This window comes from Durio zibethinus, chromosome 3, assembly GCF_047325235.1.
Source record: "Durio zibethinus cultivar Kanyao isolate XHJ-2024 chromosome 3, ASM4732523v1, whole genome shotgun sequence".
In the NCBI taxonomy this organism is placed as follows: Eukaryota; Viridiplantae; Streptophyta; class Magnoliopsida; order Malvales; family Malvaceae; genus Durio; species Durio zibethinus.
Window position 1 is genome coordinate 3,603,766 of NC_143164.1, and position 16,475 is coordinate 3,620,240.

The 16,475-nt window shown below is 31.4% G+C and overlaps 2 protein-coding genes across 2 annotated transcripts; one reads left to right on the plus strand and one right to left on the minus strand.

Annotated features, from left to right (window-relative positions):
• The first annotated feature begins 4,325 nt into the window (after positions 1 to 4,325).
• LOC111300821 (putative jasmonic acid carboxyl methyltransferase 2) lies at positions 4,326 to 8,367 on the plus strand. Its single transcript, XM_022896435.2, has 4 exons — positions 4,326 to 4,487; positions 4,616 to 5,020; positions 7,150 to 7,422; positions 7,665 to 8,367. The coding sequence occupies exons 1-4, from the start codon at positions 4,413 to 4,415 to the stop codon at positions 8,031 to 8,033; spliced, it is 1,122 nt and encodes a 373-aa protein (XP_022752170.1). The 5' UTR covers positions 4,326 to 4,412; the 3' UTR covers positions 8,034 to 8,367.
• A 6,610-nt stretch (positions 8,368 to 14,977) lies between these two features.
• LOC111300830 (uncharacterized) lies at positions 14,978 to 16,207 on the minus strand. The gene has a single exon (XM_022896443.2). The coding sequence runs from the start codon at positions 16,008 to 16,010 to the stop codon at positions 15,165 to 15,167; it is 846 nt and encodes a 281-aa protein (XP_022752178.1). The 5' UTR covers positions 16,011 to 16,207; the 3' UTR covers positions 14,978 to 15,164.
• Between the last annotated feature and the right edge of the window lie 268 nt (positions 16,208 to 16,475).

The following is a 16,475-nucleotide window of genomic DNA, read 5'->3' on the forward strand; positions in this document are numbered from 1 at the left end:
ACCGGGTAAGAAAACGACATTTTCTTTGTTTTTTATTTTATTTTTTGGTAAACAAAAAAAAGGATGTACAGTAAAGTCCAAATCCCAATAACGAGATACTGCATTTTAATTTTTATAATTTTATAAAAATATAAGATAAAATTAAATTAACGGAATAATAAAATTAAACTAAATTTTATATTCAATAATTTTAAAATCAGTCATAAAAAAGATTAAAGGAGAATCATATTAAATTTTAATTGTAAATTTTTATGTTATTAATTTTTTTTAATTTTTATATTATTTTAAATTATTTATATTTACATCTTTCATTATTTATTTTTAAAAATTTTACTCTTTTCTAAATTTAAAAACTCTCATCTTTTAACCGGTACACAAAAAATCAATGATCTTTGACTCAGTCGTGAAATCATTTACAAGTGGTTTCCGACAGAAATTAATGTTCCGCAAGTGGCCAGGGGAAAGATCGTTTTTGCTGCCCAACCATCTTCTTCCACATGCAAATCAGAAAATAAACGTTTTGATTGAGGGAGCAAGTGGGCTTGTATGGCCAATTCTCTGGCATATATGCAAAGGATAGAGTTATATATGGGAAAACAAGTTTGTTTCCATTTTCCAATTTCAATTTCCTTGTTTTTGAATAATCAAAATGTTTTGAAGGAAAGCAAAAAATATGTTTAATATATAAAATTATGATAAAATAATATTATAAATAAAATTAAATAAAATGATGTTATTTTATTTTATATTTAATGTATTATGAATAAGATTAGATAAAATAATATATCATATTTTATGTTTGATATGTCTAAAAATTATAATAAAATAATTTATTTATTAGTTAAAATTATTTTTTTTAAATTTAAATAATTTAAATTATTGATATAATTTTTAAAGGTATAATAAAATATATAAATTCAATTTCATAAATTAAAAACAATTATCTCCATTTATAAAAGATTAAATCATCTTATAATAAGAAGATAATTAATTATTTTTGTAATTTTATTTTATTTTTAGATATAAATTAAATATAATATATAATTATTAGTATTGTATCATATTTATTATCTTAAATACTAAACATGAACTAAATTTTTTTGCGATTCAATAATTTATTTTTAGAAAGCTACGCAATTAGAGATTTTCTTAAAACACAATAACCAAAAATAAAAAATAATAGAATGGTGGTTGGGTTTCGATGGCTCGTGTGGTTATCCCTCGTTCATTTCATAATTAATGATGAATAGAGATTATTGCTTGTTGTAACGGTTTTGAGATCGTCAGACGTGAATAAATTTTAAAATCGAAAAAAAATAAAAGGAGTCGTCACCAAGTTCGTATAAACCAGTTCAAAGCTGGCTGAAGCGGGTCATCGAGTCGGGTTGCTCAGATCTTGGGTCGGATCTCGGTCAACATGCGGATCCTCATTGACCTGAAACGACGTCGTTTTGGTCATATGTTCAAAACGACATCGTTTTGCTTTTAATGTTTTCTATAAAAGTCAGTTTTTTTTTTAGGTTCATTTATGTTTCAAAGGGAGAAAAAAAAAGGAAGAAAGGGCTGTGGGGAGAGGTTCGGCCGTCGAAAAATCGCATCGTCGCCGCCTGGTCACCGTCGTCGGTAGTCAAAAATTTCAAAAGGTGATCAGAAAGCTACTTTTAACGCGATCTTTTCAGATCCGAAGTTCGTTGTACCAGAAACAGCCCCAATCAACGTAGATCAAGGTTTAAAGCTTTCGGTTTCTTTTTTTTTTTTTTTGAGAAACTGACTTTTTATTTTTTTATTTTTGCAGGGCTTGCTTGACACTGATAGTTCCTCACTGTAGGTAAGAACTGTGTTGTTTTTTTTGTTTGTTTTCTTTGGTTTTGGTATTTGTTTGGTTTTCTGATGGGTAAGAGATTTCGTGAGAGGTTTGGGTTTTTCTGAGTATGGGAGGCTAGGATTTTGGATATTCAAAAACTTGTTCAAAGGAGGGGGGCTGTGTGTCCGAAAAAGCTTTCGAAAAGGGGGGTTCCAGAGAGATGTTGAAAGGGATTTCGAGAGAGAGGTTGAAGGGGTATTCTTTTTTCTTCAGAGAGCCTTCCAGTGAGTTTGAAGGGAAAATGGTTGAAGATTTTTAAGGGCTTCAATTAAGAGGATCTAGGTGGCTGTAGGATGGCTGTAGGTGGGCTGAAAGAGAGTTAGTCAGGGGGCGTCAGGAGGCTGTAGGGTGGCTAGTTGTGGGGCGGCAGCAATGCCAACCACCTTACTTTCTGTTTTTCTCTTTTTTTATTTTTTTTTGTTATTTTATATTTTTATATAATTAATAATTATTTTTAAATATTATTATTATTAATAATATTATTATTAAAATTAAAACAGTAGACCCAAACAAAACTGGTGTCTACATTACTCAATTTTGTGAGCCTGCTGAGGTCGTTCTCCCGTGGACATGGAAATTATTAGTGAGGAATAAGCCTTCGGGTCAAAGTGGCTTAAATTTTCCACAAGTGAGGGTCCCCTGGTCGCTCTCTCTGGAAAGGTGTTGTTGGTCCGTTGGGGTTGATAAGTTAGGAATCAGCTTGCTCATGACTACTTGCTTACATGTTTTGCAATGGCATTTAATCAAATAATTTTAGGCGATGATTGATGCATAAGGTAATAAATAAAAAAATAATTATTATTTTATATTATATTTAATTTGTATATAAAAAAATAGATAAATTATAATTTGTAAAGATGATTAATCATTTTCTGAGCATAGAATAATTTAATTTTTTTAAAGTAAAAAGAATTACTTTTAATTTATGAGATTAAATTTATATATCCTATTATATATTTAAAATCTACATTAATAATTTAAATTATATAAATTTAAAAAAAAAATATTGATTAATAAATAAAATTATCCTATCTTAATTTTTGCTTACTTCAAATACAAGATAAAATAATATTATTTAATCTGATAAAATATCAACTTACATCAGTATAAAATTAAAAGATTTTACGCATTTTTTAATAATTAATTTTAATAAATTCAAAAGATGAGAGAGACAAGTGAAAAAGTGAAAATTTTGCTTTAATCTAATCCCTTAAATTTATTAAAATTAATAATTTGAAACAAGTCTAAATTTTTTTTGTGTTAGCTAATCTCTTCCTATGTAATCAAATTTTATTTATAATATTATCTTATTTTATTTTATCATAATATTATGTATCAAACACATTTTTAATGTATATTTTCTTATTGTTATTATTACCATGTAATTAAATGAGAGAGTCCCACACATTTCGAATTGTGTGGTTTTTAATTAAGGGCAAGCTAGAAAGGACTTGGATTGGTTGAAAATCTTAGAAATATATGGATATGCTTTGACATATAATATGAAAAGAATAAGATAAATTCTACTTTATAAGATGAAAAACGAGGACAAAACAAAAAGTTAATCAATCAGATAAATTATTCTCTTATAATTGGGGAACTCTTTTTATTTTCTTTCAATCCTCGTGTCATTTTGATAATGGCAATCTTATTATCACATGGGATAAGAAATTGAGAATATTATACAAAATTTCTACTACAAAATGTTCATAAAATTTAGTGTAAAATAGTATATGTATCCAATCATGCATAGGGGATGTTTTTATATATATAAGATTGAATATAGAATCATATATAATATATCATATATTTCAATGCTTTTAACTATTATTTATCTTAATTAAGTATCTCTATCATCATATGTACCCATCATAAGTAATTAGTATCATACCTTTTTTAACTAGATTTTTTATTTATCCTACACTCTACACATTTAATCTTGCAAAATCTTACAACTTTCTTTCCATATTTCTTTCATAACTCACTAAATATATTTTAGATTTTCTCTACTTACCCATAATCACTTTCCTTTTATAATTTTATTTAAAAAGTTTCTCTTATTCATCGAGCAATATTTTTAATAATCTACAAAAAAATTAAAAAAAATTACAATCATGCTTTTTAAGATTTGAGGCATAATTTCTAATAAAATAGAATATAAAATCATAGTATACCATATCATGATATCAATGTTTTTTTTTTTTAAATACCCTAAACCTAACATACGGAAAATCGATATTAGTATTACTACATATTTTTTTTTAACAAGACGATTAATTAATCTTATTGTGTATAAGATCAGGTGGACAATTAATCATTCAATAATTTTGTTTTATTCTTTTAAGTTTTCTAATAAAAACCTAAATATAATTTTATATAATAAACTGTTTATCTTGTTTTCTCCGAATGGATCGTACCACATCCACATAACTTTTTCCTTGGACCCAGCTCAGGCTCTATATATAGCGGACCAATACCCTCCAGTCTCTTCGTTCTGCCTTCTAATTGCATAAATAAGAGAGAAAGTAGTCAGGTAAGAAAATTAAAGATGGAAGTGATGCGAGTGCTTCACATGAACAAAGGGAATGGCGAGACTAGTTATGCAAAGAACTCGACGGTTCAGGTTTCTCTTCTTTTCCGCCATTGAAACATCATCATACATGTTTTCAGTTTAATTAAGTGTGTGTGTGTGTGTGTTTTTTTCCTTCCTCAAACCTATGTGTTTGCCTTTTTGTTGTTTCGATTTGTTAGAGCAAAATCATATCTGTCGGGAAGCCAATCATTGAGGAAGCAATACTAGAAATCTCATGCAACAATGTCATAGAAAGCATGGGGATTGCAGACTTGGGTTGCTCATCGGGACCAAACACCTTAGCCGTGATCTCTGATATCATGGACATGGTACAAGCAACAAGTCGTCATCTTGGTCGTCCAGTACCGGAGTTGAGAGTGTTCTTGAATGATCTTTATAGCAATGATTTCAATGACATATTCATGTCATTACCGGCATTCTACAACAGACTCAAAGAAGAGAAGGGTATTGAAGCTGGATCCTGCTTCATAGCTGGCATGCCAGGCTCTTTCTATGGCAGACTGTTCCCTAGCAACAGCCTGCACTTCGTGCACGCTTCTTCCAGTCTTCACTGGCTCTCTCAGGTTAGTGTGAATCGGTGATCATAAAACGATGAAATTAAAAGAGTTCATCTTTCAACTTTACATACCTATAATCTCATGAACGTTACAGCTAGATCTAATTACTTATAGACCTATAGTCTCATGCACATTATAGATCAATAGATCATACACCATAAATTTTATTAGTCTACCTTTTATATAGAGTTTTCAAAAGAGTATAAATAAGTTATTAAAGTCATGTTTGATACGTAGAATTATATATATATATATATATATATATATAAAAGATAACATAATAATTATTTTATATTATATTTAATTTGTATTTTAAAAAAATAAAAAAAAGTAATCATTCTTTTCATTTAAGATGATATAATTTTTTTTTAATTAAATTTATATATCTGATTATACCCTTAAAATTACATGAATAATTTAAATAATATAAATTTTGTAAAATGATAATTTTAATCAATAAATAAAATTATTCTAATTTAATTTTTATATACATTAAATATGATATAAAATGATATTATTTAATTTAACTCTATTTATAATATTATTTTATTTTATCTTATTATAATTTTATATATCAAATATGTCCTTAAAAATAAAAACATTAGTTTATATTTTCAATATACACCAAATAAATATTTTTATCGACAACTTCAATAATTATGCTAAGGTTGCATCATCGTACAGTTGTGGGCCAAATATTTATAGGAACCATATATATATATATATATATATATATATATATATATATATATATATAGGTAGCTTACCTAATCAATATATATTAGGAAAAAATTTTAAAAAATAGGATTCTTAGAGTTTGAGATTCAAAATTTTTAAAATATATTTGTAAAAATTTTAATTTAATGTAATATTTAAAAATAATGATTAAAATTTAATTTATTTGACAAAAAAATTTAATAAAAACATACAAAATGAAACAGATGGAATATTTTATTCTAGCATTACATTTTTTTTTTGACAATATCAACAATTTCTGTAAACTTGTCTTTCTAGAATTAGTAGGTATAATTTCAGATTTTCAGCTAATTTACAAAATTGTATGAAAATTAAGTTCTTTTGTTGAAAATTTTAATATCTTTAAACTTCCTACTCTTATATTTATTTGTGTAAATAAAATACTATACACATAAATTCTTTTAAATTTATAATTTTTAAATATAAATTCTAATGACATACCAATTAATATAAAAGTCAATTTGCATAAAATTTAAGTTACAGTATCATACACTGATTTTAAGTTTTTAATTTCCTTTTTTTTTTCATGCCTGATACATATTCATCAATATTAAAAAAAAAATTCCTATAAATCTATGGCTTAAAAGTTGATATATTCGATGAAAGGGCAAAATCTAAACATAAGGTGAGAAATTAAAATGGTGAACCCCATCAGTAGGGTGGATCCACATTACCCTAAGAATTAATTCGCAATCGAATCTCATTATGTATGATATATAAATTTATATTTTTTGGGAAATATGTGTGGTATACATTTATGTATGATCAGTACTAAAATGCTCCTGAAATCAAGAAGTTTGAATTTCATTACTATAAAAACAAAACGTGCCAAATAGATGTCAAAACCAAACGTAAAAGGAAGTTTAATGAAGTCAATACATAAAACTTTATGGAAACTTTAGTATGGATCGAGGTCACTATCATAAGTTTAGACAGACATCAAATTGAACTTAGCATTAATTCAACAATAGAGGCATATATTTTTTTATTCAAAAAAATTAAATCTGAAATTTTTTTATTTAAATAAAAAAAAATTCTTTGGCATGCAAAGAAGATTTAAAAGTTTGCATATATTCGTTAGGGTAGTTAAATAATACTAAATCAAGTTAATTATTAATCGAAGATTAGGTACTCTGTTTTTGAAGTTTAAAAACCCTAGATCATCTATGTATAGAAATAAGAATTCAAACATGTAGCAACTCTTTTTTCTTAAACTAATTTTCAGCAATTATTTTAGGATATATAATAGTGATGAAATCAGGGATTTATACTTGGATGGAATTGAACTAACAACTTGTATGTGATGCAATTGTAAATAGATATTGAACAATTTAATGGTGCTTGGGTGTGTGTAAGGAAGAAATGCTTGATTTTAACAGGTTCCAGCAGGCATGGAGAGCGATGCTCTCAGACATTTAAATAAGGGAAAGCTCTATATTTCAAAGAGCAGCCCGAAGAGCGTGTTGGATGCGTATTCATTGCAATTCCAGAAGGATTTTTTACTGTTCATAAAGTCGCGTTCCCAGGAATTGGTTTCCGGTGGCCGCATGATCCTTTCTTTCATGGGAAGGAGATCCGCTGATCCCACAACTGAAGATAGCTGCTACCATTGGGAGTTGTTAGCCCAAGCAATTATGAGCCTGGTTAGAGAGGTATATGCTGCAAAGGCTTTTTCTTTTAATTTTTCATGCATGTCATTTTATTTCGATTGGTAAGTTCACTCTCTATAAGTAAAGTTCGAAATGTGAATTAGGTCAAACAATTCCCTTAAAAAAGGAATCACGTGCAGAATTGGACTAGAATCAATCCTTGAATGGTACAAATAAGTAAGTTGTGAAAGTGGAATGAGCTTTCAAGGTTGACTAACTAAACTAAACTAGTGAACTTTTTCCAGGGTCGAATTGAAGAGGAAAAGGTCGATTCTTTCAATGCCCCTTACTATGCTCCGTGTGCTGAGGAAATTAAGGTGGAGATACAAAAGGAAGGATCTTTCATAATTGATCGCCTTGAAGCTTTTGAAATTGACTGGGATGGAGGTGCCGTTAGTGACATCCATACAGCAGAAGGGAAACTATTGACAGGACAACGAGTGGCAAAAACCATCAGAGCCGTGGCGGAATCGATGCTGGAATCTCACTTTGGAATTGGACAAGATGTAATGGATGATTTATTCAGCAGGTTCGCGGTCATTGTTGGGAATCACTTGTCAAAGACTAGAACCAAGTACATCGATTTGGTGATGTCCCTGATTAAAAAGGGGTAATCAAATCAAATCAAATTAGAACCACAGCTTAAGAACAGTCTGCAATTTTATAGTTAGTTTCCTACTTTTGTTTCGCTGGATTCTACAAAAACCAAAGAAAATAGATGCAAATACAGCTTCGGCTATTGGAAGCCTTTTGTTTTCTAGGATAATTAATGGGAATTAATGTATTAATAGTCCCTGGAGAAATAAAATTCCTGAATTTAAACTAGTCTAATTTTATTTTATTAACATGAAATTAACGACCAATCACAGCATTTTAAAGTTTGTGAAAGCAAGCATTTGAAAAACACATGTCGGGTGACAGTACTGCAATTTCAGTTAACCTCATTCTTCTACTTCAAATGGTATGAATTATACTCATTCGGTCTTGGTCAGAAATATCAACTATGAATTCGTTTGGATGTTTGATTAATTAGTGGAACTCTTTCAGAAGTTTGTAATAAAAATCCGTGGCTACAAAGGTTCTCCTATATCTTTGTCCATCTCGCCCTGTAGTCATTGTCGGTTACCAAAACCTTAACCTTTGAAACCAATTAATTGTCCAATTTCAAAACTAGGTCGCATTGTCTTTGCCCACGAAATCAAATATAAATACTAACATGTAGTATACAATCATATATCTAGCCACTTTCCAGGATACCGTCAAGGATCCTGTAAGTCAGGAGCCAAACAAGGCTAATAAGGCCTGTGGAAAAAGTGTATATAACGAAGTCTATGATGAAAACACTTTCAGAACTTTTTAATAAAAATCTGTGGCTATAAAGGTTCTTGTACATCTTTTTCCATCTCGCCCCGAAGTCATTGTCGGTTGCCGAAGCCTTTGAAGCCAATTAATTGTCCATTTTCAAAACTAATTACGGCGTATGATATATAGTTAAATCGCCATATTTCAATATCTTCAATATCACTGCAAGTCTGCTAAAGTTGCATGACTTTGATAGCTCATACCAGCGACTGGCTGGCTTTAGAGAGTACCAACGTCCACTCAAAGAGTACTTGGAGTTGAAAGGGGAAATTATTTCAAGCACTGGTGGCAAATCTTTGTAGGCCAATAAACCGACACACCATTTTTGTACCTAAAACGTGTTTTCCCATTCAATTTCAAATGTGAAATTCATGGTTCAAATAAACATAAAATGATGAAATTCTTCATTTTTCCTGCCAATGACAGTAGAGACTAGGAAAAATGATTCAGCTTTTGCTAGATGTTGGTCCTTATTGCCTTTGTTTTTAGGCAGTTTTGGATCTTTGTCCCTCGGCAATCAGGAACACGGAGCTGATATTTCTCCAGGTAGTCTAGGATTGCTGTTTATTGGGGAAACTGTACAGTGACAATGGCTTTTTTTACTTTGTCCGAGTTCGCAGTCTCACGTGTCCGCTTTTTGAGTCATTTAAAACGCAGCTTTCATGGAAAAACTCTGAATTCTGAAAGCTTATTTTCTGAACCACACTTCTTTGGAGAATATGGTTCAATATTGACACATGTTTTATAAGTAGCTCATGTACTAATATCTGTTATTTGACACTTGGTCAATATTCACCGAAAAAAGTTTCAAAAAAAATGATTCAATAAACCAAAACAAAATAATATCTTTTAGCATCAGATCGAGTTGTTACAGAATATAGAATTTGTTCAACCAAGCATGCTTTGACTGTGGAAACAAATGTGTTGTTTTGAAGGGTCGTTGTTTCATTTTGCCATGAGTCTTTTTACAGATATGAGAATTGCTTCAAAGCCAACATATTCGGAGAGACGCATGTATTTGTGTCGAGCACTGAATCAGCTAAAGCAATCCTAAACAATGACTTGGGGAGATTCACAAAGATGTAGATGAAGTCAATTGCAGAGCTAGTGGGGAATCAAAGCTTGCTTTGTGCTTCTCCCCACCATCATAAACCGTTCCTTATTGCTGTTAGTTAAACAGTTAGATGAACTCATTGTTAACGCTCTTGGTAAGGGAAGATGGAGGCCCTGTCATTGTACTTAATGAAGCTCTTAAGGTTTGTTGATAGAAATTCTTTTCCTCATAAATATACATGATTTGCCATGAAAGGTTGCACAGCAAATAGGGAATAGTAAAATTTACCCTCGACAATCAAATATGATTTTGCCCATCTGATCAGGAGTCTGTGGCTCTAATTCAATTTGATGCATATAACCTTCGAAGCAATGTGCAAAATGTTGCTGAGTTGGCGGCCTTCAAGTTTTGTCGAAATCACTTTGCTTATGGGCTTTCAAATGCTAACAGTTGGCATAAACCTAGCCCAAAAACCATTGAATGAGAGCTACTGGCCTATTGATTCACATCATATTTTAGCACTAAACCTTCTGGGTTTATTTTTAATGACTTAAGCAGGCTGATCAACTTCATCCTGCAGAAAAAGCTTCAACAAAGTTCTTTCTTATTCTGGATGATCTTAATCAAATGCCCTATGCTTCTAAGTTAAACAAAATTAAAAATATAAAAATTATTCTTATTATAATAATAAATTTAAGTTTTACATTTATTCTAAGCAGCCTGTTTTTGTATTATGAAAAAAATTTTAAATGCAGCTTTAAGTTTCCATCTTTTAAAGTTAATATTAATTATATTTTGCATTATAGGTAAAATTATTTAAAGAACCTTTTTACTGAAAATAGTAATGATATGTGCTGCAATATAAGGTCAAAATTTTGCTAAAATTAAGTATATATAAAATGTATAGATAAGACTTTTAACAACTCAAATCTAAAAAAAAAAAAAATCATTTTAGCTAATACCGTAATTAAACTTTATGTAATATTTTAATATTAATATAATTATGTAATCAAACATAATATTAAAAATTATAATAACATCTAAAATTACAATAAGATATTGTAATTATATCAACATAATTATATTAATATTATATAATATTACATTAACATATTAATGTGCAATTTAAAAATCACTTAGCAACAGTGTTAGAGACATACATTGATGAATAAGAAACAGACCTCGTTGTGACATAACTTACTTTAATTGCATCTCAATCATGAGTTATGACACAAACACTGGTTGATGTTTGCTAGCTATTCATCATGTCTCAAGAGAAAACCTGATCTTCAAATATTAAATAATTAAGATATCTTGTAGTACAATATTCCTTCTTGCTCCATATTTTCATGGAAAGTAAGAAAAAAAACGACGCCATGCTTTATGTATCATATATAAAAACGTATTGTTTGATATTTAAATACCTAAGCTAAGATAGCATATGAACGAAAAAAAAAAAAAGAAAAGCGTGAAATAATAGGTTGCATATGCCCTGCCAGAATGATCCAGCTTGTCCTACAACCTTACCCAAATGGGACAGACGCCGCCCCTTAATCTAAGGGCAGAGGACAGGTTGCCAATTTTAAGGCAATCTGAAAATAAAAACTGAATTGTAGGTATTGAAATTTAGAATTTAGATTTGGTGAATGCCAACTTAAAAACGATCACATATTAACCAGCTGAGCTAAAATCCTGTTCACTCCCTCATCATTTTTCGCTTCTGTTATGTCTTCCGTTTGAGGAATGGTTGGATGGAAGCTGCAATATAAACTTCTTGACGTCTCACCATGCCAAAGAAGGATATGTACTCGTACTGACACTAATGGCAGGCAGTTCGGTTGTATCCAATTTTGTAGTTTAATGATTACCTTTATCTGTCTTCCCCAATAATATTTTTTCCTTAAAGGGGGGCTGGCTACGTTTTGATTCCAACAGAACCCAATGCCAACCCCCTATAAAGCCAGTAGTCTCTCTCCAACCAAACAAAAGCAATGGAATGGATGAGAACCCCTCACCTGATATCTAATTATACCCTAAGGCCTAATCATGCATACACCAGTTGATGTACGTTTTACAGATACTAACAAATATGCCAAATCTTTAGTTGAAAAAATTACTGCATTGAAACGAGAAATGCCAAGAGTTTCTTGCTAGTTTGGTTGTTCTTGTTGACATGTATTAGCTCAATCCTATGATTAGTGCAGGCATGAGAGCTGATCTCCTATCAATTCATCATCGACTTAACTATCACAATGTTTTCTACTTATTAAATCTCATTCTAGTGATCATGATGTTGATTTCACCAATCAAATTGGTTTGAATTTTTTTAAATCAAATAGTAAAAACAAGGAGTAAGCTTGCTATTTTACAAGAATCCAAAGACCAAAAGGTTCAGAGCTGAAAGTACTAAAAAGAATATTAGAGGAGACTTTCATGGCTGCTGCCTACTGATTATGAAAAGGCCCAATTGAAATTAAGGTTTAGAAAACTGAGAGTTCACATGGCTCTTATTCAGGAGCAGAAAATGAAAAGAAGGAAAAAAATAATGATGGGACCTCTTGGTTCATATGACAGCTGGTGAGCAGAAGAATAGAAATGGAAATGACAATCTTTGGAGACAAAGATATTAATATTGTTACTCCAATATGAAGACAAATATTATATTATATTATTATTTTCCCCTTTCACTTTTCCATACTATTATAATTCTATTATAATTGTGTGATATTATCACTATTACTATCAAAAACATGAAAGGAACAATTGAACAAACCAGTCTGCTTTCAGAGAAATAGGGGTCTTCCATTTCCATGAAAACAGAGGTTGTGTTTCTCTAATCGAGGATGAAAATCCAAATATAGTTCACAGTCGAACAACATTTGTAGTATTGGAATTTCAATGGTAGAGGGTTTAGGTTTCCAATTTTTAAGGTTAATCAATATAAAATTTATATTTGATACAATGTCAGTATATAAATTTTATATATTATCAATAAATTAAATTATAATAATTCATTAATGAGCAAATATTAACTTTTAAAATAAATATACATAAATTAAAATAATTTATCATTAATAAAATATTATCATCTGATTTATCTCATTAATAAATTATTATCATTAATTCATTAATAATATGTAAAACTTATACACTAATAAGATATTAAATATAAACTCATCAATGTTAAGGGAATACAGAAGACAAAATTGCAAAGACCCCAGATAATAGGAGTTGTCAATTTTACCTCAAAGTCAGTTTTCATACTGAAAATCTGTATTGATAGCTGAATGGCACTAACAGAAATAAATTGTTAAAAAATATAGTCAATTTGTTGACAATGAATAGTGTGATGAAGTGAAACAAATGCCAGATGGATGGTCCAAGATATAACACAATCATGCAGAAATGGGGCATACACGACAATTTTTTTATTAAAAAATTGAATTTTACTGATGGATTAATTTAAGAACCCCCAGACAATATGCCATTTGTACGGAAAAAGAGCTTCTGGCAAGGAGCAAATAATTGAGAAGTTCGATGTTTAATGTACACCAGTTGGCCATAGTGCCAAGCTGATCGAGAAACAACAAAAGTGGAAGGAAATGTTGTTGATGATGGTTAATAAACAAGAAGAAAACCTCTTTTTCCCATTTTTGTTACAGAATTATCATAACAAGTGGATAAGAGCAGGGTAATTCATTGTAAAGAAGCCTACGCTGTAGAATATAGATACAAAACAGAAATACCCCACTGCCCACATGGGCCTCAACCCTCAACCCCACTCCAAAGCCAATGTTCCCTAGTAACCACCGCTTCAACCTCAACCCTTCTTTTTTATCCCACTAATGGTCCCTTTGCCAACACTGAAGACCAAATAAAACCATGTTCTTGAAACATTGGCTATTGCCTGAATTATTTACTGGACTGGTTTCAGAATTTTCAAGTTGGTACTGAGTTCTAATTATGGGCAAATAAGTTTTTGATGGTTTTTTTTTTTAAGGAAAGAAAAATCAGGAAAACGAAATTATTAGAAGAAGATTTGGCATGTCACTTCAAGAGACAATACAGAGAATTAAAGAAGAAAAAGCTGGTGGTGGGAACTTTGTGCCTGGAAATATTGCAGAAAAATATCCTCATTTTTGCTCTAAAAGTATCTAATGTTCCTCAAAGCCCCCGCCAGTTAGTGAAAGTAATGATGATAAACACAATTAAGATGGAGATTAAGATAAAGCTGCTTAGTTTATTGGTACAGGGCATGCTAAAGTAGAGCAAAAGTTATTGACTTTCCCGTGGAAGATTTCAAGCTTTTTGATAGTAAATTCATCAACATTCTAAATTATTACTCCATTATGCTGGAGTAAAGTACTTTACTTTCATGCACTTTAAGTATATTTCGGGAAAATATATATTATAATAATCGGAATAACAGTGTAATTTCCATGATTGGGTATTCATGAAGCAAACGCTCACCCTTTTTTTGGTGCTATTCATGTATATCATAGCATTTTACACTGTTTGCCTTCCATCATTGTACCTTTGGATTTTTGGGTACTGATTAGCATAGAAACAGTCAAACACGAGGAGTTGGAAGAAGAACCGAAGTGGAAGTTGGACTTCAAGAAAATGATAGAATTGACTGAAATTGGAATGTAAATCTATGCTATAATCATGAAGAATTGAAAACAACAGCGAATCGAAATAGCATTCAAATAAACAAGGAATGATTCCTCTAACCAAATTTGCATGATGCTGAAGATATATCTGAAGTATTTTAGCTCTAAAATTGCCATATTTGACAAGAGAACACAAACAAGGATTTCCCAAAGCAAGAAGTAAGGACTAAATGTGAAAGTAAGTTTAGAGGAGTTGAAATGAATTCTCCTGTCAGAGAAAAGAAAACTCAAATATTCCAAACCCTGTACCCAACCCAACTCAGCACAGGACTTTAGGAGTTTTTTTTATCCCTGAATTCCGTTGCTGCTATTTCTTATTTTTAGGCCCGATAAACTTTGTCCGAATGCACATGATTCAGAGTCAACTTATAAACTCAGCAAAGCAGAAACACAGATTCGCAGAGCACTGAACCGTATGTCCAATTCAAAGATCAAGGAAAACTGGCAATAAAAAGACAAAACAAAGAAATAAAAACGATAAAAAAACCACAAGATCCCATTGAACTTAGTTGTCTTAATTTTACTCCCACAAAACCAGGGAAATATTATCAGCGTACCTCACAAACAGAAATTATAACTATAAGATCCTGAAAACCTAATAATTCGAAAATCGAGATAGATTTTTTCTTTTAAACTCGATGATTTTCTCTAATCTCCTAATTCTTAACCACAGTAGATGTGCACTTTTCTTTTCTCCTAGTGTAATGGGCAGTATTTTCCTGCAGCAGAGTTTTCTTTCTTTCAGCAATGAAACTATCTATGATGAACTGAAACTCTTCACTGCTCATCTCATCCATTGATTTCCTTGGCGGCTCTATTCCTGAAATCACTAGCTCTCTGCTGATAGCTGTCTCTGGTCTCCAAAACTCCCGGGGCCGTTGGTTTCGAGATTCCAAAACCATTGATCGAGTTCTTCGGTACTCCTTTTGCTCGACTGCAGTTGAAGAAACGTCAGGCTTTTTCTTTGTCAGTACTGTACGGATCGTCGTAGGTTGTTTAACTGGAGAAAGGGAAATTTTTGTCTCTGCAACTGTATCAACTGTTGTCCGTTGCTGCTTTTCTGGAGAAAGAGCAATCGCATTTTGTACCAGGATGATTTGTTTGTCCACCATGGTCTCCTCCGTGGCAGGAGCGGCGGTAGCGACGGCGGATGTGGGTGTACTCCGGCGACAGCTGACGTACTCGTCGTAGATGTCAGGATTGGTGGTTTGTTTCTGGGTCTGTTTTTGGCTAGACAAAATATAAACAACAAGGATGATGATGTTTACAAGAACGAAGTTATAGAGAGATTTGTCAAGAGTGGAAACGAAACAGCGGCGAAAATCTCCAGCAACCTCGACGGTGTCAGGAATCACAGTGGGGAACCATGACCATGACAACAAAAACAAAGCAAACAAAAACCCAGTTAAGCGAAAACCGATCCTCAAGTTCCTCTCCATGTTATATCTCCATAAAGCGTCTTCTTTCTCTGCCTTGACGTTGTCACATTCAAAGGAATCCATGCTTGTTTAACAAGACAATGAGGGGAAACGAAGTAGAAGGTTTAAGGTTGCTTCCAGATTTGGAACCTGGTAGGAGAAGAGAGGAGTATTCTTTTGAGTAAAGGGCTTTGGAAACTGAATGATTTGAATAGATTCGTAGGGCTTTATATATAGCTGAATTATCCAATGCTTTTGCATTAAAAAAAAAAAGGGAAAAGAAATTACAGAAAAATCGAAATGATTATTGAATTATATAGAGTTAAGCGCAATTGAATGATAACCAAATGCAGAGCCACGCGTGGTGGGGAGAGAGAGCGCGTTGCGTTGGGTTAGGTGGTGTGCTGACTGCAGACACCAGAGGGAAAACGCACGATCTCGAACGGGTCTCACTGTGGCACCAACAAATGATTTTTTTTTTTTTTTTCTCTCTCGCCAAGTCGCATGTCTATCTTTTCCCGTTACGAAAAGTAAAGTGGGTCCTATCCT

Coding starts and splice junctions, on each gene's coding strand:
- LOC111300830 (XM_022896443.2), bottom strand. CDS start 16,010: ATGGATTCCTTTGAATGTGACAACGTCAAGGCAGAGAAAGAAGACGCT.
- LOC111300821 (XM_022896435.2), top strand. CDS start 4,413: ATGGAAGTGATGCGAGTGCTTCACATGAACAAAGGGAATGGCGAGACT. Junction 4,488..4,615: donor CAAAGAACTCGACGGTTCAG/GTTTCTCTTCTT, acceptor TCGATTTGTTAG/AGCAAAATCATATCTGTCGG. Junction 7,423..7,664: donor TTATGAGCCTGGTTAGAGAG/GTATATGCTGCA, acceptor AACTTTTTCCAG/GGTCGAATTGAAGAGGAAAA.